Raw genomic sequence first — 27,074 nt, forward strand, 5'->3', positions numbered from 1 at the left:
TAATGGCTCATAAGAGAAAATATCATAATGCCACTATATAAATCCATGCTACGCCCATACTTGGAATACTGCGTGCAGTTCTGGTCTATCCACCTAAAAAAAGATACATTCGAATTGAAAAAAGTATAGAGAAGGGCAACAAAAATGACTCTGTGAGGAGAGATCAAAAAGACCAAGACTGTTCAGCTTGTAAAAGAGATAACTGAGGAGGGACATGATAGAGGTCTATAAAATCATGAATGGTGTGGTGAAAGTGAATAGGGAAGTGTTATTTACCCCTTTATGTAACACAAGAACCTGTGGTCACCCAATGAAATTAACATGCAGCAGGTTTAACAAACATAAGGAAGTACTTTGTCACACAATGCACAAACAACCTGTTACCAGGGGATGTTGTATAAGCCAAAAGTAGAACAGGGTTAAAAAAAGAATTAGATAAGTTCATGGAGGATAGGTCTATCAATGATTATTAGCCAAGATGCTCAGGGACGCAACCCCATGCTCTGGGTTTCCCTAAGCCCCTAACTACTAGAATCTGGGACTGGGATGGATCACTCGATAAACTGCCCTGTTCTATTCACTGAAGCATCTGGCATCAGCCACTGTCGGAAGACAGGATACTGAGCTAGATGGACCATTGGTCTGATCCACTGTGGCCATTATTATGTAGAACACAGAGCCAGGCATAATGCAGCAAAGTGCTGGCAAATCTTCCTCCATCCATCTCAACCAAAACATCAAAACCTCCCACTGTGTATTCCTCTACATGGAGACCAGCACTCCTGCTAAGGGATGTTGGAGTTTTCTTACTATGGACAAAGGATTGTTAGGGACTAAGCCGAGTGCCAAATCGTATTTGAACTCATACCACAGAAGGTAAAAAGCAAGTGGATTAGCCCACTGAGAAACCCTTTACTTGAAGTTCAGTCACAGAAATTTACTCAACCTTGAAGGACATGCATCTTTCTAGGCCTGCACCTTACCTGCACGGACCTCCTCATGCTCCAAGACAACCCTGTTGTAGATGAAGCGAATGTATTTTGAAGGGTTATTGGTCTTGGGCCCTTCCTGCCCCAGCAGGTGGAGGATACGGGTGGCCAGAACAGTGAACTCGCAGTCCTCAATGAACTCGCACAGGTGAGACAGGCCAGTCTCTTTGCTCTCAGAGTTTTCCTCAATGATGCTGATGATGCAGTCCACGATGGCTCGCTTGTATTCAAAACCACCCTATGCAGCAAAGGCCAGTGAGAAAATTCAAAGGAGGCCAGAAGTTCTAACTGGGAATGTTAACCAGCCAGGGAGGGATTTAGTTAAAAGAGACATCTGCAACTGCTGACTTTTAACCTGTGTTTGGGTAGCAACACTGCCCTACTCTGTCAGGTCTGCTCAGCTACTTCTGTATGTGTTCTGCACCTCAAAAAAATTGCACTGACAGAACCATACTGGGTCCAGCTCTTATAAACATGACAGGAATTGGAAGCACATCACAACCCTTAGTTTTTCAATGGGACTTTGGAGTTACTTCTCTGCTTACTTAGGACCTGCTAATATTCAAGGTCTCTGTGCAGCTCACTCCAAACAGAGAACAATTACAAACACACCAATTAAAAAGCAAGCCTTAAAGAAGGGGCTGCAGCTGAAGGATTTACATCTCTTTTAAGAAAGGCCCCATTTTGAGCCACTCTGCTGGTAGAAACATTACATAAAACAACCATATGGGTGGGGGGAGGGGGAATAATCCCTCTTCCCACACCAGACATCCAAGTATGAATCACAAAAGCAATACATTAGGTATCAAATCAACCATGCAGGGCCAATCAAATACAATACATTAGAGTGGGAAGATGAAAGATCAGTATCTCCCCTGGCATACCCTGCAACTGGCTACTAAATACACATAAGATTACCTTCAGATGTTACTTACTCGTGTTCATTCTGAACAATGGGGGATTAAACAGAGTGATGTCCTCTTATAATTTACGTGCACAATTGTGGGTGCTCTGAATATATTAGGAGCTACATTGGATGAAAGAGCCATAAAATTGAGTGGTCTGAACTCTGAAACCATATTTCAAAATTATACCAACCACGCAGGCAGAATCTGCAAAAATGGAATATTCTATTTTCAAAGTACAAGATAAGAGGTCTTGGTATGATCCAAAATGGGAAGTTTTAATAGGCAGAACATGATGTCATAACTGACAATGTTAATGCCAGCTGGGTAGCAGGCATATGTGGAGTCCTGAGTGCTATAGGAGATTATTTAGAAAGGGTTTCAGAAAATCTCAAACAGTGCCTTTATGAAATTCTGTATCTGAAGGCACACAGAGAATGGCTTCAGGTACGATCCCTCATTGCAACAGCAGGGGGAGCAGAACTAAAATAGTTTTAGGTCATCTGATAATGGATTTTTGACACAAGACAAGGCTTTTTAGAATTTAATGTCAAAATACAATGGGCAGCAACAGAAGCTGGTTCAATGTTATGCAGACACGTATTGCCAGTGGATCTCCTGTTACGTGCATTTGCTTTGAAAGTTAATAAAGCCCAGCAGCAGAATCCCACTCATGCTGCAAATCAGATTATGGAAACACATTGATAAATAGTTTTTTGATGTCACTTTGGAGACAATTGTCACATATCAAGCTTGTCATTTCTACTAACCATGCTTACATTGGGATTGCAAGCTTTTCACCTGCTGGATACCTCAGTGATTTGAGCATTGGCCTGCTAAACCCAGGGTTGTGAGTTCAATCCTTGAGGGGGCCATTTAGGGGCAAAAATCTGTCTGGGGATTGGTCCTGCTTTGAGCAGGGGGTTGGACTAGATGACCTTCTGAGGTCTTTTCCAACCCTGATAGTCTATGATTCACTTGCTATACAGCACTTAACACTACAGGGCCTCGTTCTTACTGCAATACAAATAAATAATAATAATAATAATACAAAGTATCTGGCCAGTAGCCTTACCTCTTCCCGGAGCATAGTGAAGAGGAAATTCATGAGGACTGCATGCTTACGTGGGTACTTCTGACACAAGGCACTGATAGCCTGCACCACCACGACCTGACCAGGTTTAGAAACAGTGCATTTAACAAGGAGAATTCTGTCTAATTTCAATTTGTTTTTTCCTCCCCTCTACATGAATTTTAAGCTAGACTGAGAAGCCCAGGAGACCATAGCTCTCCCTTCATCTACAAGATGGGTAGCATGCACTGGAGAAGCAGCCATAGGGATGAGAGGGGACTCCTCTCTCCAGGCACTAGTTAGTCCCTGCAGAGGCTGGTAATGGGGCCCATTGGAATAGGGATTTCATTACTATGGGTAGTCTCCAGTACAGAGCCTACTAATGGTGGCAAGTTAGAGAGACTGTGGGATACTTTGGGGATAGGTCAATACCATCATCCCCTTGCACTCATGTCTCCAGCAGATTTGAAGACCAGTCTCTGGAAGTGAAAGTGGTGTAACCTGACCGAGACTTCAGAAGGCAAGTGTACACAGAGAAAGACAAAGGCCCAGTACAGTTCTCACCAGGGGACACCTTCCATACCTTGAACTCATCTGAGATTTCCGACATGAAGGAGGAGATCTGCTTCATGAGCCGGTCAATACTGCTCTCACTGCCAGTTTTCAGCAGCGTGGTGATAGCTAGCGTAGCAATGCTGCGGTTGGAATCGGTCACTAGGTTCTCCAGGTCCAGGTTACAGGCAGTCACAGCAGATGGGTGCTTCATGGCAACCTAGTGAGGAGAAACAATGGAATTCACTGAATACATGGAAAGGGCCCAGCTGACAGAACCAAATGCTATACAGACCCTATACAGCACTCAAGCCTGTCTACCAAACCAAATAACAGGTTCTAAGAGGCCATCCCAGATAACTTTACCCTCAGGTGAGTTATCAGCTTTGTTCTCCCAAAGAAATATACCCCCTTCTGAAAGACAGACATTGGTAACATGGCCTTTAAATGCTGTGTGTCCGTTTTCCCACCCTCTATTTATTAAGGCTCAGACCCTATCCATTGCCACACAGGAAGCCAGAAGTCCCTGCAGGAGGTCTGAACTTCAGTTCTCCATGGACCTCAGCTCTACAGTGTCTTTGGAGCCAGGCTCAGATCAGACACTACACAGACTCTGTAGCTCTTCCCTTTGGAATTGAAGGGAGCAAAGTAAAGGCTATTAAAGGTGTGTGGGACAGGGAGGAAGGAGGGGAAGAGTGATAGAAATCAAATCTTTACATAGCCTGGCTCCCTTTTTCTTCTCTGGACCCTGGACCTGGGGGGGGGGGGGGTCTGGAACTCACCATCCAGGGGAGGCGAAAGCTATTCCAACTCCTAGAACACAATCTTACCTTGTTGAGGGTGCGGACAGCTGCATATCTAAGAGCTGCTTTCGGGGAGCTGCAGAACAACTGTAACACTGAAACAGCATCAAATGCAGACATTTAGAAATCGATGAACCAGGAGTGCCCCACATCCCACACAAAAGATTCTGATTCACTGTAAGAGCAACGGTGAGCAGGGAATAATTGGAAGCTCTCTGGATTTACTCTCTCAGAATCATAGGGACCCATGGAAGGTTAGCTAGTCCGGTGGTTTTCAACAAGTGGTCCGCGGACACCTGGGGGCCCACAGACAATGCCTAAGGGGTCTGCGAAAGGTTGTCGTTACCATAGAACAGTGGTTTTCAACATGTGGTCCATGGACTATATCTAAGATTTCCAAAGGGGACCACGTTTCCATTTGAAATTGAAAACCACTGAGCGAGTCCATCTCCCTCCTTTCCCTAACATCACTAAAAGGTGCTCATCAAGCCATGATTCAGAAATTTCTATCTCCATCCCCTAGTTGATCTTCCCATTGAACCTTTATTTCGACTGCTACTTAAACCCATTTTTTCTTGTTACAATTTAAATCCCATTCTATTCCATGTGATGTTGGCCAACAGAGAGCATTGTTATTGCAGATGGAGGTCTCCTACACACACCTTCCCCAGAGCCCAAATGCAACACCTCAGTGAGCATCTGAACTCCATGGGGCTGGGAAGCTAGAGCCCCCTGGTTGCTTCAGAATCCAGGTCTCTCACAGAGCTGCTGGCAGGTCACAAGGCAAAAGGATTTTTGTTGTTGTTGCTAATTAAAATGAGACTGCATCGTAGAGACACAGACCCTAGAACAATCCACACTAAATGCAGCAGAGAAATACCTTCTAGCACGAGCAAAGACATATATAGGCAATAATGACATCTCAACAAGCTTCAGTACTGATAAAGGCCTTACATCGCAGGGTAGTCAGCAAATGCAATTATCATAGGCCCACAATCCCCCAGTTACACCCTTAAATAGCACTAGATTTACCAGACACGGCAGGTGCCAGCTCTTTGGCAGTGCAGCTAGGCAGGTTAACAATGGCAGAAGCAGCTTCATAGACCACCATCTCGTGTTTGTTTCTTAAGCAGTTCTCAATGAAATCAAACAAGGGGCTGTCATGGCTAGGAGACAAAGTCAAGAAATTAAAAGGAGCCTTAGGCACTAGGAGGACAGACTGGGCTGGCAGAGAAGGAATGGCTCTCAGAGCTACTGGAAGTTGCATTTTATGAAAAAGAAATATGATTGTAATCAGTTTGGGTTCAGTTAAGGCTTTGTGGTTGTCACTATGCTTCACTAATTTGCATTGCAGGGATAGAACTGAGACCCTCCTATTCCAAAAGCATAAACCCCTCCCTGATGAACTAAAGGGGAATTTCCATTAGCTGTTAGACATATAGGGCTCATGACAATCAATAGTGCAGTTCTGGTGCTATCCAGCAGAGGGCAATGATACATACACACCAACCACTTAATTACAATAGGCTATGGAAAATCAAATGAAAGATTTCAATGAAGTGTGAGAACCATACACAAGGGGACAGCATAAACATGGAAGCAAAGTGCCAGATCCTAACACCTGGATTAGACTCACATAGATTGTCCAGTTACAAAATAAAAGTGACAGGGAATCACCTCCCACTCCCTTTTCTGTGCTATGTTTTAACTATTAATAAAAGGAAAGGGGTTGCATCATGTTGCATGTTATTTCTTAAAGGTTTAAACAAAACCAGATAACAGGACAAGCCTGTAAGAGGAGATTCCTCAGATCCCACTTTGTAAGTCTTTCAATGTGGCAAAATAACTTCCTCACCTTCCAGCCTCTTCCTCCAGCAATTTGCTGGCCACTCGGATCATCATGCAGTAGGCAAAGGGCGACTTCAGGCCATGACGCATGAACTTGCTGAGCATCTTGTTGACTGCCAGACGGTCATTCTTACGCACGTGGTAGAGTAAGCCGAGGGCATGATACTGCACAGATTAGCAAAGGAGAAAAGAAAGGGATTCACAAACCACATGCTATGTTATTTATGCATTTACTCATCTATGGCCCAGAGATGTACAACTGAGCTTAGAGAATACCAAAACCCCTGATCTGCTCTTTGATCTGCTGCAAGCGCCTGAGGGTTTCTTACCTGCACCATGATATTGTCACTGGAAGCTGCCTCCTGCGCTTCGTTCACCCAGCGTTTTACCACATCAAAGCTGGTCTTCAGCAGGTGCTGTGGGCACAGAATAACTCATAAGAAAAGAGCCCATCAAGGTCCAGAATAAACTAATATGAATCAGTGAATCACAAAAACAGCAACAACCCCCATCTTCTCCAACTTGAGTTCTGAAGAGAATGATATAGACCTACTTCATAGGGGTGTTGTGAGCACTATTCATCAACATTAGTACATGGAGGACAAAGGGAGAATCTTGATAATGATGGATTTATATTCCAGTAATGCCCTGAGGCCCCAATCAGGATTGAAGCCTCACTGTGCTGGGTGACCAACACCCCCCACCAAATAAAACCTCAGTCCCTGCCCAGAAGAGCTTGCCATCTAATTCCAACATTGACTCAGTTAAGCAATTTCAAATCTACTTTTACAGAAAAACAAATCACCAGACCTGAAGTGATTTCTGCTTTCCCCTGGCTCCAGTCTCACAGCTCTCATTAATGAGAGGAAGAATTATACACACCACAATGGAGGAGAAGCCCTGTGTCTGATATCATGACACCTCCACAACGCACCATGTAAACTTCCTGCCAGAGTGACCACAAGTGGGAGATTTCCTGGCGGCCAGGCTGTTCCCGCACAAATGCTATTTCTCATCGGGTTCTGATCCAAGTCCAGTTTTAAATCCAAGACCAAATTCTGCAGACTGACATTCAGGGTAAATGCTGTCCATGGGAGATGTGAGCATTACAAAGGAACATGGGTCAAAATGCTAGTCCAGTATGAGTAGGCCCTGTAAGCTTCCTCCTCCTATCATGCCTATTTCCCAAATGGACCCATGCAGACCCACAGAGGATGTGACTCAGTGTTGTCAAGTGTGTCCTAGTCAAACATATTTCATACTTAAAGAAAAATTTTCTCTACTGAAAAGACAGCTCCTATTTTAACATGTGAAAATACTGGAGACTGGAGAACGTGCTGCTCAGCTCCCAACACAGACATTTGTTTCCTGGTTTAACTGGCCCTCACACAAATCCCTGCAGGTGCATACGTACCAATGATGACACCAGGGCAGAGCTGGACACACTGGGCACCTTGTCCACAATCGCCTGCTTCATGTAGCGCTCAATGGCCTGCAGCATAGTACTCTGCAGAGAGGGAAAATGAGAACCAACTACTTTGAGGAGTTACAAGGAAAGCTGACAAGACTGCAGGGAGGGTGGGGGGGGGAGAGAAAAAGGAAAAGCAAGGCCAGATATGGGATGCAAGGGCAGAGTTGGGAGGAGCAGGCAGACAGGACCAAGAAGATAAGGGCCCAGCAACACGCAATCGCCTGAGTAGCAGGTGGCACTTACATCAGTGATTTGGCAGAGTGCTCTCACAGCAGGGCCTCGGTAATTGTCGTCCTTCCCAGTCATGTCTTTGGTTAAACTGTATAAATGCAAAGGAAGTTTTTTAGTATTGTGTATTTTACCCACTAGTGCTATAAAAAGCATACCAACACATGGGCACTGGATTTCACAGCCAAAATCCACAATAAGAGGGTAAGAGGATACGACAATGCTGCCTTCAGCCTAGTCCTGCTCCAATTGGGAAAGTTTGGTCACAAGAGGAATGACAGGAGCCCTTATGCCATTCAGATCACCTCAAGAGACCAAAACACCAATGCAGCTCCTTAAAGGATAGAGTAATGTCTGGATTCCTTCCTGAACATCCTGCCCTTACCCAAGGCAATGGATTGTGTTTGATGCAATTCTACGTGTGGGGCAAGGGACTGACAGTCCCTATATGTGGGGGCTGATTTCTAAATGCTATATGGGGGGGATGTACCTTTGCAACTCCCCATCAACTCTATCATTGCCGTCTCCCACTGCAGCAGCCTCCTTTTAGGTCAGGACTTCCCATTGGGAAATCAGTGGTTCAGAGATGATGTGTCAGAGAAGGCTTGGGCTCAAGTAGTGGGGTACGTTAAGCAGCGCCCAATGAGGTTAGAACAGAAGTCACATGACCAAATCCCTGCCTACCTATTTGACAATGTATCCCCCAGAGAACACTTCAAGATCCTGAGAAATGTCAAAGTGCTCAGACAGAAAAGCAAGAGTTAAAAAATAGCCCTTTACAAAAGAAGGTGATCAGATACCATAGTGTGGGCACAGCATGGGAACCAACAGAGACAAACCAAACACACAAGGGCCTGGCATATAGTATTTGCTGCACTGTCAGTTCACATATATTGTTGGGATTTCAGTGCCTATCTTTCAATGGCCCCCTTTAAACAAGAGCATTTCCTCAGCTTCATACCTCCCTGCAGGGATCACAGCTATCTCGATGGCCTGGCCGGAGAAGACTTGTTGCAAGGAACATGCAAATAGCAGTGAAAGGAAGGGGGCACCCCAGCAGGACTCACCTACTGGTCACAATGATGACATCCTCAGAGAGGGAGGACATCTCTTTGATGGTCAGGTAACACATCCTGCGAAGAGTCGGCTGGCAGAGAAAACAGGCAACACAAGCATTAGCTGGCAGCACACCAACCCTGGCAGGGTGGCCAGAGTTGCCACTTCATGATTTATTATTGAAAATCTGATATTTGTCATTTTCCTTTAAATCCCAGCTCCTGGAGCCAAGTGACTATGTGAGAATCTCAGCTTTCATTTAAAAAATAAAAATAAAAGGAAGGGTGAAATCCTGCCCCCATTGAAGTCAATGGAAATTTTGACATTGACTTAAATGGGGGCAGGATTTCATCCTGTGCTTTGTGGTGCTCACAGTTACAGAGAAAAGCTTGAAAGTGTGACCAGAGGGAACTCTCAAGGCTCAGACACCAGAAGGCCAATAACAAGAACCAGACTTTCTTTTTTTTTTTTTTTAAATGATCATATTTTTAAGCCAATTTCATGATTTTGAGTCCTGACTCATGATTTTGAACACATGGGGCTGGCAATACTGGGTACTCCGCTGCTCATTATACCCTGTAGGGAGGCATCAACAGAGTGTTTGCTGCTGGACTGCCCGGAACTGCAGCACCACTTGTCTAGTTGGTTACTGAAGTGGTGCTAGTTCTTTGCCTCCTTCAGGTACTGCTATGGGCAGGGAGGAAGGTCACTTTATCATGGGGCACACAGCAAGGCAGACCATCATCTATTACATATGTGTACAGTGCTTAGCACAATGGGGCCCAAGCTGGTCATAACTTTTAAGGACTCCCACAGTATAAATGTTAAATAGTAAAGGCACTTAAAATGGAAGAGCCCAGATGGATGGTGAAGCCTGATGAGTGTCTCTTATCAGATGGTTTGGTTATGCAGATAGCACACATTTGGAAGAGCTGGGAATGAAGGGATGGTGAAGAAAGCCATTTGCACACGGTGACTCTCTGAATACTTTATGTGATACCACTAGCAATTAAAAAGTTCATTTGCTTTTTATTTTTGAATGGGAAGGTTCCCAGCCAGGAAATGGAGTCACCCTTTCCCTTCAATATATTTGTCTGTAGGTTGTATTAGCATTAGCTAAAGTGCTATCTACCTTGATATGCAGCTTCAGAACCTTTGTGCAGGTTCTCGCCCTCTGTAGGAATCTCCCAAAGAAGTGCTTCTCTACCCACAGACTTTGTGGAAATCAAAGCACACTATGGAACTTTTAATGTGCAGTAGCAGGGTCCACAGAGCAGTGTGTGTGTGGCAAGCTAAATAATAATAATATATGGAGATATACCTATCTCATAGAACTGGAAGGGACCCTGAAAGGTCATCGAGTCCAGCCCTCTGCCTTCACTAGCAGGACCAAGTACTGATTTTGCCCCAGATCCTCAAGGATTGAACTCACAACCCTGGGTTTAGCAGCCCAATGCTCAAACCACTGAGCGATCCCTCCCCCCATAAGCTAGTGTGCTCTAGATTCACACCCCATCTTGCCACATACAAAGTCTTCATGTAGACAAGCCCCAAGTCACCAAAGAGCAACAGGGAAAAATGAGGCACTACTAAGATGTCAGTAACTAGAAACAGATGCACTTCATAACAATCATGTGCATGTGGGGGGTATGGATCAAGTGATTTTACCCAGGGGAGAGCAGCTTGTCACATAAAGAAATAGCTCAGGGCTGAATGTGAGGCTCTCACCAGCATCACATCCTGCTAGACAGATGTACACACAAAATGCATAAGTATAGGACTTACATCATTGGACTGGAACAGCTTGGTCATGGCAAAGAAGGATTCCGTAGCTTCCATCACACCCAGGTGCTCCCCCTAGAACGGGCAAAATAGGGACAGAAATTCTTATTTACAAAAAAGCAGTTTTTGTACAGGTTAAAAGTTCCAGGACAACAGATTATTTATCCAAAAAACAGGTACAGTTTGGGTTATGACAAGGTGAGTTCCCCCCAAGTTTGCCTCAACATTGGCAGGGAGGAACCACCTCCAATGCCCATCGATAGGGCCCTACCAAATTCACAGCCGTGAAAAATGCATCGTGGACCATGAAATCTGGTCTTTTGTGTGCTTTTACCCTATAATATACAGATTTCATAAGGGAAACCAGCATTTCTCAAACTGGGGTCCCAACCCAAAAAAGCATGGGGGGGATTCGCATGGTTATTGTGGGGAGTCGCGGTATTGCCACCCTTCCTTCTGTGCTGCCTTCAGAGCTGGATGGCCGGAGAGCGGTGGCTGCTGGCCAGACGCTCAGCTCATGACATTTACGATTTAAAAAATCCTATGACTCTGAAATTGGCCAAAATGGACCGTGAATTTGGTAGGGCCCTACCCATCGACACTAGAAATTGGCCTGCGTGGCCCCCTGATATGGCGCTGAAGGTAGTTTAATTGCTGGCGTAGATGGAAGAAAACCTTACTCAGCACTGTTACAGAAGCATTACAACATTTGTCAGCAACAAGCCAATGTCCTGAAGGATGAGAGAGGAGTTCAGACTACATAGCCCATTCAACACTCCATCTCAGCTGAGATGGCTAATAAGGGGCCAGTTAGGTCCAGATTTTTAAAAGTAGTTAGGTACCTAAAGATGCAGATTAGACACTGAGGCCTGGTCTACACTACGGGTTTAGGTCGACTTTAGCGGCGTTAAACCGAATTAAGCCTGGACACGTCCACACAACGAAGCCCTTTCTTTCGACTTAAAGGGTCCTTTAAACCGGTTTCTTTACACCACCTCTGACGAGGGGATTAGCGATAAAACCGGTCTTTGCGGGTCGGAATTGGGGTAGTGTGGACGGAATTCGACGTTATTGGCCTCCGGGAGCTATCCCACAGTGCTTCATTGTGACCGCTCTGGACAGCACTCTCAACTCAGATGCACTGACCAGGTAGACAGGAAAAGACCCGCGAAGGTTTGAATTTCATTTCCTGTTTGCCCAGCGTGGAGAGCACAGGTGACCCCGCAGAGCTCATCAGCACAGGTAACCGTGATGGAGTCCTCCCAGGATCGCAAAAGAGCTCCAGCATGGACCGAACGGGAGGTACGAGATCTGCTCGCCATATGGGGAGATGAAGCAGTGATAGCTGAACTCCGTAGCAGTAAAAGAAATGGAAAAGTATTAGAAAAGATCTCCAAGGCCATGAAGGACCGAGGCCATAACAGGGACACACAGCAGTGCCGCGTGAAAATTAAGGAGCTACGGCAAGCTTACCACAAAGCCAGAGAAGCAAACGGAAGGTCCGGGGCAGAGCCGCAAACTTGCCGCTACTACGCGGAGCTGCATGCGATCCTAGGGGGTGCAGCCACCACTACCCCAACCGTGTGCTATGACTCTCTCACTGGAGAAACACACAGGGAAGACGGTTCGGGGAACGAGGAGGATGATGACGATGGAGGTACTGTAGGTAGCTCACAGCAGCAAGGAAGCGGAGAAACCGGTTTCCCCAACAGCCAGGATATGTTTGTGACCCTGGACCTGGAACCAGTAACCCCCGAACTCACCCAAGACCCTCAGGGCACACAGGAGACCTCTGGTGAGTGTAACTTTGTAACTATTTGTAAACATTACAAAAAAAAAGCAAGCGTGTTTAATGATTACTTTGCCCTGGCAATCGCGGCCAGTACATCTACTGGAAAAGTCTGTTAACGTGTATGGGGATGGAGCGGAAATCCTCCAGGGACATCTCCAGAAAGCTCTCCTGGTTGAAATGGGGTGATTTTATTAAGGGGACATTCAGAGGCGCCCGTTCCTGCTCTTCTGACCAGAAATGTTCCCCGCTGTTAACCACGCGGTGGGGGGAGGGGTGAAGTGATCATCCCAGAGAATCGTGTGTGTGTGTGGGGCGGGGGGGTTTACTTGTGTTTGTGCCGCATGTTAACCGGGAAACCGCAGCCACTCCTTTTACATTGAAACCCCATTTTAAATGGACAACCCAATTCATCCTTGATATGGGAAATGCGCTGCTGTTTGCAACCTTTCCCGCATGTTAAGAAGGTTAAAAAAGCCAAAACACTGTGGCCTACGATGGCTGCCTGCAAGCCGAAATATGCGACCTTGTAATGAAAGAGTGTACCCATTGTTCTCTAAAATGTGTCTTTTTTAACCACCTCTCCCTTCTCCTCCGCCAGCTGCAAATGTTTCTCCTTCGCAGAGGCTCGTGAACATTAGAAAGAGAAAACGTAGGACGAGGGACGAGATGTTCACGGAGCTGCAGATGTCCGCCCAGGCTGATAGAGCACAGCAGAATGCGTGGAGGCAGTCAATGACGGAGATGAGAAAAGCCCAATATGAACGAGAGGAGAGGTGGCGGGCTGAATCGCGGGAAGAACAGAGCAAGTGGCGGGCTGAAGACGATAGGTGGCGTCAGCTTGCAGACAGACGGCAAGAGGCAATGCTCCGTCTGCTGGAGCATCAAACTGATATGCTCGAGCGTATGGTTGAGTTGCAGGAAAGGCAGCAGGAGCAGAGACCGCCGCTACAGCCCCTGTGTAACCAACAGCCCTCCTCCCCAAGTTCCATAGCCTCCTCACCCAGACGCCCAAGAACACGGTGGGGGGGCCTCCGTCCACCCAGTCACTCCACCCCAGATGATCGCCCAAGCATCAGAAGGCTGGCCTTCAATAAGAGTTAAAGTTTTAAAATGCAGTGTGTCCTTTTCCATCCCTCCTCCCCCACCCATCCCAGGCTACCTTGGCAATTATCCCCCTACCTCTGTAAGGAACTAATAAAGAATGCATGAATGTTAAAAAAAAATGACTTTATTGCCTCTGCAAGCGGGAGGGGAGGGTGGGGTGGGGTGGTTGGTTTACAGGGAAGTAGAGTGAACCGGGTCGGTGGGGGGGGTTTGGAGGGTTCATCAAGGAGAAACAAACAGAAGTTTCACACAGTAGCCTGGCCAGTCACAAAACTCGTTTTCAAAGCTTCTCTGATGCGCACCGCGCCCTGCTGTGCTCCTCTAACCGCCCTGGTGTCTGGCTGCGCGTAATCAGCGGCCAGGCGAGTTGCCTCAACCTCCCACCCCGCCATAAAGGTCTCCCCCTTACTCTCACAGATATTGTGGAGCGCACAGCAAGTAGCAATAACAATGGGGATATTCTTTTCGCTGAGGTCTGAGCGAGTCAGTAAGCTGCGCCAGCGCGCTTTTAAACGTCCAAATGCACATTCCACCACCATTCGGCACTTGCTCAGCCTGTAGTTGAACAGGTCCTGACTCCTGTCCAGGCTGCCTGTGTACGGCTTCATGAGCCATGGCATTAAGGGGTAGGCTGGGTCCCCAAGGATCACGATAGGCATTTCAACATCCCCAATGGTCACTTTCTGGTCCGGGAAGAAAGTCCCTTCCTCCAGCTTTCGAAACAGAGCAGAGTTCCTGAAGACGCGAGCATCATGTACCTTTCCCGGCCATCCCACGTTGATGTTGGTGAAACGTCCCTTGTGATCCACCAGGGCTTGCAGCAGCATTGAAAAGTACCCCTTGCGGTTTATGTAGTCGGTGGCTTGGTGCTCCGGTGACAAGATAGGGATATGGGTTCCGTCTATGGCCCCGCCACAGTTTGGGAATCCCATTTCAGCAAAACCATCCACTATTGACTGCACGTTGCCCAGAGTCACTACCCTTGCTATCACCAGGTCTTTCATTGCCCTGGCAAATTGGATCACAGCAGCCCCCACTGTAGATTTGCCCACTCCAAATTGATTCCCGACTGACCGGTAGCTGTCTGGCGTTGCAAGCTTCCACAGGGCTATCGCCACTCGCTTCTCAACTGTGAGGGCTGCTCTCATCTTGGTATCCTGGCGTTTCAGGGCAGGGGACAGCAAGTCACAAAGTTCCATGAAAGTGCCCTTACGCATGCGAAAGTTTCGCAGCCACTGGGAATCGTCCCATACCTGCAGCACGATGCGGTCCCACCAGTCTGTGCTTGTTTCCCGGGCCCAGAATCGGCGTTCCACGGCATCAACCTGCCCCAGTGACACCATGATTTCCACATTGCTGGTGCCTGTGCCTTGTGAGAGGTCTATGTCCATGTCAATTTCCTCATCACTCTCGTCGCCGCGCTGCAATCGCCTCCTCGCCTGGTCCGGGTTTCGCCTTGGCATGTCCTGGCTCTGCATATACTCCAGGACAATGCGCGTGGTGTTCATAGTGCTCATAATTGCCGCGGTGATCTGAGCGGGCTCCATGATCCCAGTGCTAGCTATGGCGCCTGGTCAGAAAAAAGGCGCGAAAGTAGTATCTGATGGACCAGGAGAAGGAGGGAGGGCGGGAGGGAGGGAGGGCCGAGTGACGACATGGCGTACAGGTACAGGAACAGGGAGAAACACAAACAACTGTCACACAGAATGGTCCCCCCAAAGATTAAAATGAAAACCCTGGGCTTAGCAGGCCATTGATTTCACGGAGGAAGGGGAAGCATATGAATACAGAACAAATCTATTTTTTACATCTTAAGGTGGCAGCCGACGGTGCAGCATGAGTGACAGCCATACCAGTACGACGATGACGGATACCAATCATAAAATACCATCATCTGCCAAAAGGCAAGGGGCTGCTGCTGTGTAGCAATGCAGCCCCACGTCTGCCAGCCCCACGTCCGCCAGCACCCAGCATCGCCCTCGGCCTCTTCTGGGTGCTTAGCAGACAATACTGGGCAATTGGCAGAAAATAGTATATTACGACTGGTAGCCATCATCATCGAAACAGTAGCATGTCTGCCCAGGTGGCCATGATTGACAGCCACACCAATACGATGACGACGGATACCAGTCATAATATACCATCGCCTGGCAAGGGGCTGGTGCAATGCAGCCCTACGGCTGCCAGCCCCATGGCTATCACTCATGCTACACCGTCTACCGCCAAAAGGCAGTTAGCAGCTGCTGCTGTGTAGCAATGCAGTCCCACGTCTGCCAGCACCCAGAGGACATATGGTGACGGTGAGCTCAGCTGAGCTGAGCGGGCTCCATGCTTGCCGTGATATGTTGTCTGCACAGGTAACCCAGGTAAAAAGGCGCGAATCTATTGTCTGCGTTGCTGTGACGAGGGGGGAGGGGCCTGACGACATGTACCCAGAACCGCCCGCGACACTGTTTTGCATCATCCGGGCATTGGGATCTCAACCCAGAATTCAAAGAAAAGGCGCGAACCGCTTCTCGGCTCTCTGAGCTGTGGCGCAAACGTAGTATCTGACGGACTAGGGGAAGGAGGGAGGGGGGCCGAGTGACGACATGGCGTACAGGCACAGGGAATTAAAATCAAGAACGGTGGCTGTGCATCAGGGAGAAACACAAACAACTGTCACACAGAATGTTCCCCCCAAAGATTAAACTGAAAACCCTGGGCTTAGCAGGCCGTTGATTTGACGGAGGGAGGGGGAAGCAAATGAATACAGAGCAAATCTATTTTTTACATCTTAAGACGACGGTGCAGCGTGACTGATAGCCCTCGGCATCTTTCTGGGTGCTTGGCAGCAAATACGGGGCGGCGTATGACGATGGTCTTCAGGCCTATTGCACAATCGGCTGCTCGGGGAAGACTCTGCTAATGTGCGATGACCCGACTTGTAATAGGACGGCTAATAGTCGTAATACACCATTTACTGCCAAAAGGCAAGCCCCACGGCTGCCAGCACCCAGATCGCCGATGAAGGCTACCAGTCTACTGCACCGTCTACCGCCAAAAGGCAGTTAGCAGCTGCTGCTGTGCAGCAATGCAGTCCCACGTCTGCCGACACCCAGAGGACATATGGTGACGGTGAGCTCAGCTGAGCGGGCTCCATGTTGTCTGCACAGGTAACTCAGGTAACCCAGGTAAAGAGGCGCGAATCTATTGTCTGCCGTTGCTGTGACGGGGGAGGGAGGGGCCTGACGACATGTACCCAGAACCGCCCGCGACACTGTTTTGCATCATCCGGGCATTGGGATCTCAACCCAGAATTCAAAGGGGCGGCGGAGACTGCGGGAACTGTGGGATAGCTGTGGGATAGCTACCCATAGTGCAATGCTCTGGAAGTCGACGCTAGCCTTGTACTGTGGACGCGGTCCGCCGACTAGAGCACCTAGAGCATTTTATTGTGTGGACACACACAATCGGCTGTATACAACCGATTTCAATAAAACCGGCTTCTATAAATTCGAACTAATTTCGTAGTGTAGACGTACCCTGAGTGGGATTTATAAAATACCACTAGGCGCCTACCTGCTTCTTTAGGTGCCTAAATACCTTTATAAATCTGGTTCTTAGTAACCACTGCTATGTGAATACCTGATCACTAGGAATTGGATTTAGAACCAAGGTGGTCATCAAACAGCTGTAAGACAATAACTTCCAGTTGCTACCAATCTGTGCATTTTGTTTTTTAAATTGCCCATTCTATCACTCCAGAACTCTTTGGGCCTGGAGAAAGTGGTAACTTACTGGAACAGCTGTTTAAGTAACATTTCATAAGGCACTAGCTAAAATTAGCAGGCCAAACTAGTTTATAAAAGAAAAACGTTTAAAATCTAAAGAACTCCTAGCTCATGTTCTCTCCATTACCTGGTTTATGAGGTACAGAATCTTGGTGAGGATGTGAGCACATTTCCGAGGGTTTATTGGCGTCTCATTAAATACCCGAGCCTAGAAACAAACAAAAGCATGAAGAAGAGCCCAGAAGATAGATAAACTGTCACAGAGACTAACACATTGTGTGAACTGAGCCACTGATGCAAGTTACAGACTGGATATTTTAGGATTCTCTCGATGACTTCAGATCAGACTTTCTCAGTTTGAGACAAAAGAGATGCCCGCACCTTCTCAACAACTATCTCTACTAATTCACCATGGGATCTGAAAGCCACACTGTGATAAAGGTTCTATAGGCCAAATTTCAATCTCAGCTACACTCATGCAACCCCACTGTAAGAGGAACAATTCTGGTGACGATGCACAAACCAGAATAGAATCTAACTCCCTCTCTCAGAGCGGAGCTGTTTCTGCAGGGCTAACAAGAGCAAACAGTACTAAAAATGTTATTTCTGTCACTGAAATGAACAGATATAACTCTGAATTTCAAGGAGCAGGTCTGCGGACAAAAAAAAAGGCCTTTTTAAAAACAAAAAGTCATTTTTCAGAACAGACCCACCCTTTAAAGGCAAAGATTGTCCAATAGACAACCACATCCTGTTTTTTAATTTCCCTATCCTACTAGAATTTTAGGGCACCCAAGGCAGATTCCCCCCTAGTAAGAAGAGTTGGGAAAAACAGAAAATCTATTCTTCCTACAGACAAAAATACATCCATTTACTCACATTTACAGTTTACTAACTCTTTTCATTGTTATACAAACAGGATCCAATTGTGCCCCCTCCAAAAAAAATCAATGGGAACTTCCCCTTTGCTATTTATTTAAATACCAGCAGGATTGGGACAAAAGTGTAGTTAATTTCTAAAGATCTCTAACTTCCTGCCCCAGAGAGTAGACTATACCACTGAGGATGTCCATAAAAGACATAGGATTTTTACAATTTACCTCTTGCAACACTGCACTCTTCTCCAGGTGCTGGAATGGATTGGAACCTCCACCTATAAAATAAGAGAATTAACAACGGTGATCCCAGGAATTGTGCTGTGTGAAAAGATACTAGAAAACCTCCCTTTTGATCATACCTTTTACGCCTACATCTTAAAATAGCTTAAACATGAACTCACTTTTCAGAGAATTTTCCAAAAACATCAAGTGATTGTTGTTGTTTTTCTTGGCATTACTAATTAATCAACCTATCCCCTCCTCATTGGGGGTGTCCAATAGGTTCTCCCCACCTTGCAGCAATTATCCATCAGTTAAGGAAAACTGTACGAGACTTTCTTCAGAGCTAATCAATGTTACTCCTAGATGGACCAGAGGAGGTTGCTGAATATAAAGAGCTTCCACTTTCATTCTCCAGGTCTGAGAGCACTGCCAGCTATGGGAGCAAATGATCAGGCCCAGAAATTAAACCCAGTGTAGCAACTGCCATAGAAAACACTAAACACCAGACTGTGCGAATCTGGACTACTTTATACTTTGCATTATAAAAACAATCAGAGAATTCATCAGTAAACTATATTTTTTGATATGCAGCTAATTACAAAAGCCAAAAGCGGACTGGAGAGCCTGGAAAAGGTGCATTTAATCATTCCATTTAGTAGACTGCATGCTACTTTCTGATGAAAAACAGGAAAAAATGGGTCTGGAATGAGCAGAAGGCAAGAACTACAATTATGATTAGTATCTAGTCCTCTTTAAGTGTTTATTAGTGAGCTGCAGCCTTTCATAAACTGATAGCTCTTGATAAGCAAATTTAATTAGTGCCTAACCTCAGTGTGGCCCACAGGCTATATACAGCCCATGGAACTCCACACTGAGGCCTATGGCCGGGTCATGTTTAATACAGAGATGCTGCCTGGAAAGAGTAGAGCTCCTGACATGCAATGATCTAGACTTGAAACATCACATGCTGGGCTCAATAGTCTTTGTAAGAATCATCCCTAAAGACAAGGTTCCTGTGGTGTTTGCCTGCAGCAGGGGCTCCAAAATGCTCAAAGTAACATAAAATGCATTAGTATAGGGATGATTCTTACAATTACTGGTCCCAGTTTGTGATGCTTCAAGTCCAGATCATAATGGAGCATTGCATTCTGCTGATTCTTAGGGAAGTAAGATGCAGCCATTAGGCTCAGAATAAGTTACAAAGGCAGTACCTGGCTGGGCAAAGCTTGGACGCTTACATGTTGGAGTGGGAAAATAAGAATGAGAAGTGAGTAGGTTAGCATAAAATCCCAGTGTGTGCATGTGCACATGTGCCAAAGAGGGATTTGAAAAAGCAAATCCTAGTAATTTTACTGGCAACTACGTACAACTAACTCTGCATCCTGACAGCCACTCTGACCTCCATTTGTGATTCTAAAATCTGCCATTAACAGCAACAATCACCATCAATTATTTCACCCTTCTCTAGCACCTTCCATCGAAGCAGCTCAAAGCACTTTACATATTTTGATCTAAACAATTATCCCTATTTTAGAGATGGCGAAAACTGAGGCACAGAGAAGTTAAGGGCTACACTTTCAAACATGGTCTCTGTTTTTGGGTGACCAACTTGATATGCTTTGGGTCTGATTTTCAGATGTGCTCTAAACTGACTTCAATTTGTGTTGGGGATGCTCAGAACCGTTACATGTCTAAAGTTGGGCCCCCAAAATTAGAGTCCACTTTTGAAAATATGTCCTTAAGTCACTTGACCCAGACCACATAAGAAGTCTGCTTTATAAACTTGCAATTGGAACATCAGAAATATCAGCCATCTATTTTTAAAAGCTATCCACATATATGCCAGGTAGGCCAGTGACTGATTTGAGGGACAAAGAGCCAGGAGACAGGGCAGGGAGAGAAGAGGAGGCAGAGCATGAGGGGACGGAGTAGTTAGGGTTTCTCTAGATGTCATTTCAGGTGCATCCCCTTTAATCACCTGCCCCTCGCTGTGCACCTGGCTTTGGGACATCTCTGCAGTTCAACGGGTAAATAAGGACTTCTATAAATCAGTGGGGCGCTAGGTGAGGTGAGCAGCCCAGGAAATAAAGGACCCCGCAACTTCAAGTGGCTGGGTCTGCAAAGTTGGCGTGGGCAGCCAGAGCCCTGGGGAGCGCTGTGGGCAGAGTTAAGGAGATCGCCTGGAAAGGTCACTAACCGGGGGCACCTCACAAGCCGAGCCGGGAAGGGGCCGAGACCCGGGGCAAAGGGCTGAACGGACACGGCAAGGCAGCGCCCACCCCTGGAGCCGCGAGGCCGGGCCCGGAGACCAGCTCAGGAGACCCCAGGCAGCGGCTGGGGGAGGCGGGCAGCGCTGACGGGGACAGACAGAGGGTCCCACGTCGGCACATTCCCCCGGGACGGGCCCGTCACACACTCACCGGCCTCCTCATCCTTCTTATCAAACTTCTTCAGCATCCTGCCCCGGGCTGGGGGCGCGGGGCCTGGGGCGCGCGGGGCGGGGGGGTCTCTAGCCCAGCACCTCCACTTCCGGCTGCGGCGCCGCTTCCTGCCAGCCTGTCACTGGGACAGCTCAGCCGGACAGCGCCGCGCACGCGCGTTCAGGCCTGGCGGCTGGTCGGGCTGACGTGGCTGCCTGGCCCAACGCCCGACAAGGGGAGGAGGCGTTGGCGCTGGGGGGGGCAGTGACTGAGGGGGGCCCAGAGCCTGGGGGCGGGGCAGTGACTGAGGGGGGCCCAGAGCCTGGGGGCAGTGATTGGGGCGGGGCAGTGACTGGGGGCCCCAGAGCCTGGGGGCAGTGACGGGGGCGGGGCAGTGACTGAGGGGGGTACAGAGCCTGGGGGCAGTGACGGGGGCGGGGCAGTGACTGAGGGGGGTACAGAGCCTGGGGGCAGTGACGGGGGCGGGGCAGTGACTGAGGGGGGCCCAGAGCCTGGGGGCAGTGACGGGGGCGGGGCAGTGACTGTGTGGGCCCAGAGCCTGGGGGCAGTGACGGGGGCGGGGCAGTGACTGTGTGGGCCCAGAGCCTGGGGGCAGTGATTGGGGCGGGGCAGTGACTGAGGGAGGCCCAGAGCCTGGGGGCAGTGACGGGGGCGGGGCAGTGACTGGGGGGCCCAGAGCCTGGGGGCAGTGACGGTGGGCGGGGCAGTGACTGAGGGGGGTACAGAGCCTGAGGACAGTGACGGTGGGCGGGGCAGTGACTGAGGGGGGCCCAGAACCTGAGGACAGTGACGGTGGGCGGGGCAGTGACTGAGGGGGGTACAGAGCCTGGGGGCAGTGACGGGGGCGGGACAGTGACTGAGGGGGGCCCAGAGCCTGGGGGCAGTGATGGGGGCGGGGCAGTGACTGAGGGGGGTACAGCGCCTGTGAGGCAGTGACTGAAGCGGGCACATAGCCTGTGGGGCAATGACCTGAGTAGTTAAAAGTTTCTCTGGACGTAGGTTATTTCAGATGCTGTATTTGTTAATCTCCTGCCCCTCTGCAGCGGGTTTGGGAGACAGGAATACTATTTCCTGGGGAAGCTCAGTGCTATTAGAGGGAGAATAACTCCTGCCAAATGTGGGACCTGGCAACATATAATTGATAGGGTCGGGCCAAGGCATCTCCTTTACCTACTGCACCGTGGTCCTGCCCCACCAGTTTCCTGGGGCCTTCCATTGGCAGCAGGGCTTAAAAGTGGGTGACATTTCCAGCCTATAGTGAAGGATGTGAGAGACCTGTAAGGTTTATTGAACCTAGGATTTGGTTTAACGTTTCACAAAAGTCTTTTCTGCCCATATCTGAACCCATCTACTGCCCACCCCCCAAAATAGCAGTAATGCATCCCACAGGTGACTTTGCTCCTCTTATCTACCTCTTGAATAGCTCTAACAGTCTTCTAGATTGTGTCAGGATTGTTTCAGGCAAGCAAGGAATAACTAGTAATATCTCACAGTTGGTTTATATTGCTCCTTTCCCCCCAAAGCAGATACTAGGTTATATACTGGGATACATGACAGCTGTTGAGAGCATAGTAACACTACACAATTTAGGAATATGAGAAAACATACTATATCCTATGTAAACTACAGGGGAAATTAAGGAAAGCAGAATGGAATTAATCAAGTCCAATTTGGCCAAGACACTGGGGTTAGCAGACTGGCTCTTGTAAAAAAACACCATGGGATTGCTAATGACCAAATGAAATCATGACAATTTTGACATCTCATTCTAACAGATCTCATCTCCAGCCACACAGCACAGCACCCCCTATCATCACGATGGCACATTTGTTCAGTACTGACTCAGGGAGAAGGGCATTACTTACCGAACCACTGAAACTCTACACTACCTTTTACAAGTGAGCCATCAAGGACTAGTTCTGATCCAGCCCAGCCCTACTTAACTTGTGAGATTCAAGATTTGACTGGTCACAGCACCAGCTGGTATGGCTGTAAATCAGACAGTGCTGGGTGGGATCATTTAGTCCTTTTAACAAATGGGGTGGTCAGCCACCCTGTACTGACACTGAGCTGTGGATTGCATCATCATCTTCCGTAGTTATCCCAACTTGGATTCAAAGTGCTTGCAAAAAGAAACCTGGTATGTTATGAATCTATCCACAGATCTTATTATTGTCAAAGTTAGTGGTGTTTTACCTAAAGTTGCCTGCTAATAGCATACTGTTTTGTTCACCTGCCTGATCCCCTAAATCAAGAAGTGCATAGGCGGTCTGTTCAAGGGAATGTAGCCTGACACGGTAGCTCTGCTTTAATGCCTGCTGGGAAAATATGTAATAAGAAATGTACTTACTGTAGAGTAAGTAGTCCTCAGAGAACATGGTAATGTCTGGGATAAACTCCAGCTAGTTTGAGGGCAGCTTCTCATTCTGGTCTGTCCTTTACTTGTTCTGCGTAAATGGCTTGTGTACTTTGTACCAGTGTGTCAGCCCCAGCTCTTTGCTGTTATCTCAAAACCTCACTGAAGGAGTTGGAGTCAGGGTCCAACAGGGAAAGCTGACACTTCACACATACACACAGTTACATTCATGACTTGTAAAAGCCAGCAATTCTGCTAGATCTCTTGCTGGTGAGGGGACCCAGACAAAATACCAGAGGCAGAGAGTCAGATCCATTGCTGATGAAAACTGGTGTAACTTCATTTCTTTCAATGGACCAGTGTTTTGTTGTCTCATTTTTTAGATGATTCCTCTCTTTTCATTACCCTGCCTTTCATTTTTATTTCCCTACACTGACCCCTGAATCTGGTAAAGGAAGGCTGGGCACAGCTGCTTCTAGAGCCCATCAGTGTTGTGCCTGGGTCAGCCAGAGAGCAGTGGTTTATCCATCTGGAAAGAAAACAAACTCCATGGGATACTTAGCAACTCCTAGCCCTCTTCCTCTCTCATCTCACCCCTGGTCCATCAGTAAAACACCAAGGCCCATTTCCCTTTCCAGGTGGTTGACTTCAGGGGTGAGCTTGGGGCAACTTCATTTTCTTAGGGTCCTGTACGTGGTAAGGAGTTCCATGTTTGTAGGATTTGACTTGCTTGTACTGACTATAGAAATGCATGACCCCTTGGGGTGTAAGGGTCTTCCGGCCTATTAAAGATGTAGTGAGATATAGAGGGACAGGATAGTCCAAAATGTTGTAAAGAAATGAGATTGGATTTGAAAATGCCACTTTTTATTTTACATGTCACATGTCTTTCTGTACATTCTCTGCAGAATTGTTAAAGGTGGTAAATAAAGCTTTATTTAAAGAAAAAAATTGTCTTTAACAGAGACACAAATAGAGAGGGAAATACATTCAAGAAGTTTCATTTCAAATTTCTTGAATATGTTATCTTTAAAACTTATCAGCAGTTTGCTGTATTGTCTAGAAAAGCCCAGATGTAGTTGAGTCACATGAAACTACGCTACACCTGCAGCTTAAGGGTTCACTGTAAAGAGAAAAAAGTGATGGGCCTGTTTCTGATATAACACTGATGTAAATCAGGAGTGACTCCTCTGAAGTTAATGGCGACACACTGATATAAAAACACGAGAAAAATCAGGCCCCATCTATTTAAAAACAAACACTTTCCCCCCCCCCCATGGTCCTAGTAACACCAAAGATTATTAAACCAAATAATTCCATTGTTTCTGTTCACTGACTTTTAGCCTTTCACTCAGATTGGCACAGTAAAACTCACCCGGGCAGTTTCACTTTCTGGTTCTCCAAACTCCTGCACTAGCCTGGATGGCTTGAGTTTGTGTTTCCAAAACTACAGGGGAGAATGTTTACATATAAAAATAACTTGTTCTCATTGAAATGAAGAGATCAGGAAATTTCTGTCTGAAATTCATAATTTTTTTGGTAGGGGGACCAAACTACCTGCCAGTGATCTTTCTACACATGAAACTATTGTTATGTTGACTACAAGGGACAGAGGGGTGCTATTTATTTAATGTTACCTCTTTGCCTGTTCTGCATCGTCCAATAACACTTATGCATTCCACATGTGTCATGTTCTGACAGAAGCCAAGATAATCACACAGAAGAAACACCTGCAGGAGGTCTTGGATTTGAAAAATGCTCTGTAAAACACTAACAACAGCTACTCCAGAGACCCAGTTCCTCACTTTTTTATTTCTAGCTTTTTCTTAGGCCTCCATCATTGTAGCATCTGAACACATCAAACATTAATAATGTTATCCTCGCGACACCCCTATGAGGTAGGGAAGTATTATTATTGAAATTGAGACACAAAGAAATGGATTAAGGGTCTTTTCCAAGGTTGCTATGGAGGGAGTCTGTAGAACAGCTGGGAATAGATGCAAGGTCTCCTGAATTCCAGTGCAGAGCCTCAATAACAAGACCATTCTTCCTCTGGATACAGATAACTTAGATGCCAGCTCGCTCAACTCAACAAAACGCCATCACTAAATTAATAACAAATAAGTCAAATTCTGAGACCCTTACACAGGTTTTACTGGGTTTTCCTGAACAAGGACTGAATAAAAGCCTCAGTAGTTTGCACATTAATAATACGCAATTACAAACTGGGTTTCATCCATATATCAGCGGAGCACTTTATAAAAGTGGGTCAGCATCATTATCCCCATATTACAGATGTGGAACTGAGGCAGAGAAGGGACGTGACTTGACCAATGTCACATAGTGAGTTAATGGCAATTGCTTGCATGGACAAGTAAAATTAGGAAAGTATTTATGTATTTTTATAGTCCTGCTTGTGGCTTCAGTTCTTGAAAGTGACTCCCATTTCCTTGCATCTTCCTCTTCCTCCTCCTTTTATATAGTAGTGGCTGCTAGTAGAGGTAACTAAGCTGTGAAACAAAGAGCCTGGACATCTGTAAAAGCGGCTGAACATAAAGAGGTGGAGCTGGCTCCATATGGATAGCCAGCTTTCTGTGGACCACAGACCACAACTGGAGAATCCATGCACTAGACCACATCGGTGCTACAGAGATTTCCGAATTCAGCGGAATCTGACTGCTGTAGCTTTTCTGAATTGGAATGAGATTTATTTTCTGCGTCCAATTTGTGCCATGAGCTCTGCATTGGCTGCTGCTTTGGCCCGCATCTGCTTAGCTTTGGCCAGATCTATCAGGATTTTCAGGATATGGGTGGGGACATCAAGTGATAGGGAGAACTTGGTCCCAGGGCTGCTCTTTTTGACGATCATGTCTTTCTTGTGGCTGAGTGAAGGCAGCAAGGAAAGCATCCTCTTGGCTGACTCCTCCAGTAATGCCAAACGTGTTTCCTTGTGGCTAGACCCTGCCTCGTCACCACTACTATAGCGACTTACATTTACAGCTGAGAGGTTCAGGATCTTGCTGTTTTCCCTGGTTTCTCTGCTCACTGGGTTGTCTCTCTTCTCAGGGCCGGTTTGATGAAAGTTTGCTTCAGCATCATAGATATTCTGAAGCATCTCACTCCCCATTTTCTTAGAGGCTCTTGCTGGACCCCAGGACAGAATCAGGAAGCTCAGTAACACTAAGATTCTGTGGCAGGGCATCTTCTAGGAAATCTGCAAATGAACATGCAGTGCACTTTCAGTAATGAGCAGGGGCCATTCCATGGAAAATCAACAGGCTGTGTACAGAAAGAAAGGGTCTTTACACGTTATAGCCGCAAATCCTTGTCCTGTATCAGCCATGTAACATTCTGCAAAAGGAGGATTTTCTTTTAACTGACATTAACTTGTGTTGCTGCCAGCTACACCCAAGATGTTTAGCAGCAGAGCAATCACATTCTACCTGCATGCAGCTGGCAGGTGCACACTGTCTGGATGTGCCTCACAGATGCCTACTTATCAGAGGGGTAGCCGTGTTAGTCTGAATCTGTAAAAAGCAACAGAGGGTCCTGTGGCACCTTTAAGACTAACAGAAGTATTGGGAGCATAAGCTTTCGTGGGTAAGCTTGCATCTGAAGAAGTGAGGTTCTTACCCACAAAAGCTTATGCTCCCAATACTTCTGTTAGTCTTAAAGGTGCCACAGGACCCTCTGTTGCTTTTTACAGATGCCTACTTGTTAGTGGTGAGTGACGTGATTTGTGTGTATTTTGTATATCACTTTGTAAAGTGCATTGGGACCTCAGGAATAAAGGCACTATAGC

General features: G+C 47.0%; 2 protein-coding genes across 4 annotated transcripts in view; one reads left to right on the forward strand and one right to left on the reverse strand.

Annotated features, from left to right (window-relative positions):
• COPG1 (COPI coat complex subunit gamma 1) overlaps nt 1–23,428 on the reverse strand; it is a 36,966-nt gene extending 13,538 nt beyond the window's left edge. The window contains exons 1-15 of one of the 3 annotated variants that reach the window (XM_065550922.1): nt 23,267–23,428; nt 22,087–22,168; nt 18,476–18,528; nt 17,503–17,583; nt 10,710–10,781; nt 8,936–9,015; nt 7,884–7,959; nt 7,584–7,676; nt 6,499–6,585; nt 6,177–6,334; nt 5,354–5,487; nt 4,349–4,416; nt 3,550–3,738; nt 2,970–3,065; nt 984–1,227 (exon numbers count right to left, since the gene is read on the reverse strand). In XM_065550922.1, the coding sequence (XP_065406994.1) occupies nt 984–1,227; nt 2,970–3,065; nt 3,550–3,738; nt 4,349–4,416; nt 5,354–5,487; nt 6,177–6,334; nt 6,499–6,585; nt 7,584–7,676; nt 7,884–7,959; nt 8,936–9,015; nt 10,710–10,781; nt 17,503–17,583; nt 18,476–18,528; nt 22,087–22,132 (1,477 nt within the window). In that variant the 5' untranslated portion in view covers nt 22,133–22,168; nt 23,267–23,428. Of the gene's footprint in view, nt 1–983; nt 1,228–2,969; nt 3,066–3,549; nt 3,739–4,348; nt 4,417–5,353; nt 5,488–6,176; nt 6,335–6,498; nt 6,586–7,583; nt 7,677–7,883; nt 7,960–8,935; nt 9,016–10,709; nt 10,782–17,502; nt 17,584–18,475; nt 18,529–20,895; nt 21,095–22,086; nt 22,169–23,266 lie in introns of those variants that run through there. The other 2 variants (XM_005288375.4, XM_005288374.4) reach the window with 2 other exon arrangements.
• Nucleotides 11,958–13,599, forward strand: LOC135972556 (uncharacterized). Its single transcript, XM_065550923.1, has 2 exons — nt 11,958–12,501; nt 13,097–13,599. The coding sequence occupies exons 1-2, from the start codon at nt 11,958–11,960 to the stop codon at nt 13,597–13,599; spliced, it is 1,047 nt and encodes a 348-aa protein (XP_065406995.1).
• Nucleotides 23,429–27,074: the final 3,646 nt, after the last annotated feature.

Source organism: Chrysemys picta, chromosome 7, assembly GCF_011386835.1.
Source record: "Chrysemys picta bellii isolate R12L10 chromosome 7, ASM1138683v2, whole genome shotgun sequence".
In the NCBI taxonomy this organism is placed as follows: domain Eukaryota; kingdom Metazoa; phylum Chordata; order Testudines; family Emydidae; genus Chrysemys; species Chrysemys picta.

Coding starts and splice junctions, on each gene's coding strand:
- LOC135972556 (XM_065550923.1), top strand. CDS start 11,958: ATGGAGTCCTCCCAGGATCGCAAAAGAGCTCCAGCATGGACCGAACGG. Junction 12,502..13,096: donor GGGCACACAGGAGACCTCTG/GTGAGTGTAACT, acceptor CTCCTCCGCCAG/CTGCAAATGTTTCTCCTTCG.